The sequence below is a fragment of the Trypanosoma grayi genome (genome assembly GCF_000691245.1).
Source record: "Trypanosoma grayi strain ANR4 Tgr_2229_V1, whole genome shotgun sequence".
Taxonomy (NCBI): Eukaryota; Euglenozoa; class Kinetoplastea; order Trypanosomatida; family Trypanosomatidae; genus Trypanosoma; species Trypanosoma grayi.
In genome coordinates, this window is record NW_008827847.1 from 1 (window position 1) to 1,044 (window position 1,044).

At 54.5% G+C, this 1,044-nt stretch overlaps 1 protein-coding gene across 1 annotated transcript; it reads left to right on the forward strand.

Moving 5' to 3' along the window:
- Nucleotides 1-213: 213 nt before the first annotated feature.
- Nucleotides 214-996, forward strand: DQ04_22291000 (hypothetical protein; the record flags this gene model as incomplete). The annotated part of the gene is made up of 1 exon (XM_009318085.1): nt 214-996. One exon carries the CDS (start codon nt 214-216, stop codon nt 994-996), a length of 783 nt encoding a protein of 260 aa, XP_009316360.1.
- Between the last annotated feature and the right edge of the window lie 48 nt (nt 997-1,044).

The following is a 1,044-nucleotide window of genomic DNA, read 5'->3' on the forward strand; positions in this document are numbered from 1 at the left end:
GCGGCGGGGAATGGCGGCGGCGCCCGGGGGCCCTCGTCGCTTCGCCCACTGCTGCTGGGGCAGGAAGGTGCTGATTCGACCGCTGAGCAAAAGAATAAGATAAAAGAGGGTGAAACGACAATCAAAGAATACTTGCAACGAGCCGAAGTGGCATTGGCGAATGTCACCGGTGAATACGACGCAGTGAATACAGCCAAGGATGAGGTGGATAAAATGCAAAAAACACCAGGCGTGGAAGATGCTGTCGCGAATGAATTGAAGAATTTTAATTTTGCCTTGACTACCATTGATGTTTCATTCCGAGCAACAACGGGGAACAGAGGCATGATAAACACATTTTTGGTCGACGCAGGTAAGGTGAACCCTTCGTTGAAACCAGAAAACGTGTCAGCTGCTGTGACTAATTTGACCAAGAGGGCAAATGCAGCAATGCTTGACTGTGAGCGTGAGATGGCGGCAGTAGTTGGGCTGCGGGAATTTGCAATGACTGCATTGGAGAAGATCCAAAAAAAGTTCGAAGAGATCGCTGAGCCGGCACGTAAGGCGAAGGCGAAGGCGGAAGCGGAAAGGGTTGCCAGCGAAGAACAATTGAAGGCTGCCCAGAAGGAACAGGAACAACGCGCCGAAGCGGAAAGGAGAAGGCTTGAGGAGGTGGAAAGGAAAAAGCGTGAGGAGGCCGCCAAGGAAGAACAAATGAGGGCTGCCAAGGAGAAAGAGGAACAACAACGTCAGGCTAAGGAAAGAAAACTGCGAGAAGCGGAGGAAAGCAAGATGGTGCGGGAGGAGGCCAGGAAGAGGGCAGACGCAGTCGCTGCGCAGGGAAAGGACGCCAAGTCGGTGGCGGACACCGTAATAACAGACAAGCAGACCGCTGAACTGAGTGACTTGAACACCAAGAAGGCTGTGATGCCCGACGGCAGCGGCCGTCATGTGTGGGTGCGTGCGCCGCTGCTGCTCCTGCTGCTGTCTGCACTGGCCTGCGTTGCGGTGTGCTGAGCAGCGCACAACTAAAGGGGGAGGCGGCGCCCCCATTCTAATTGCGTG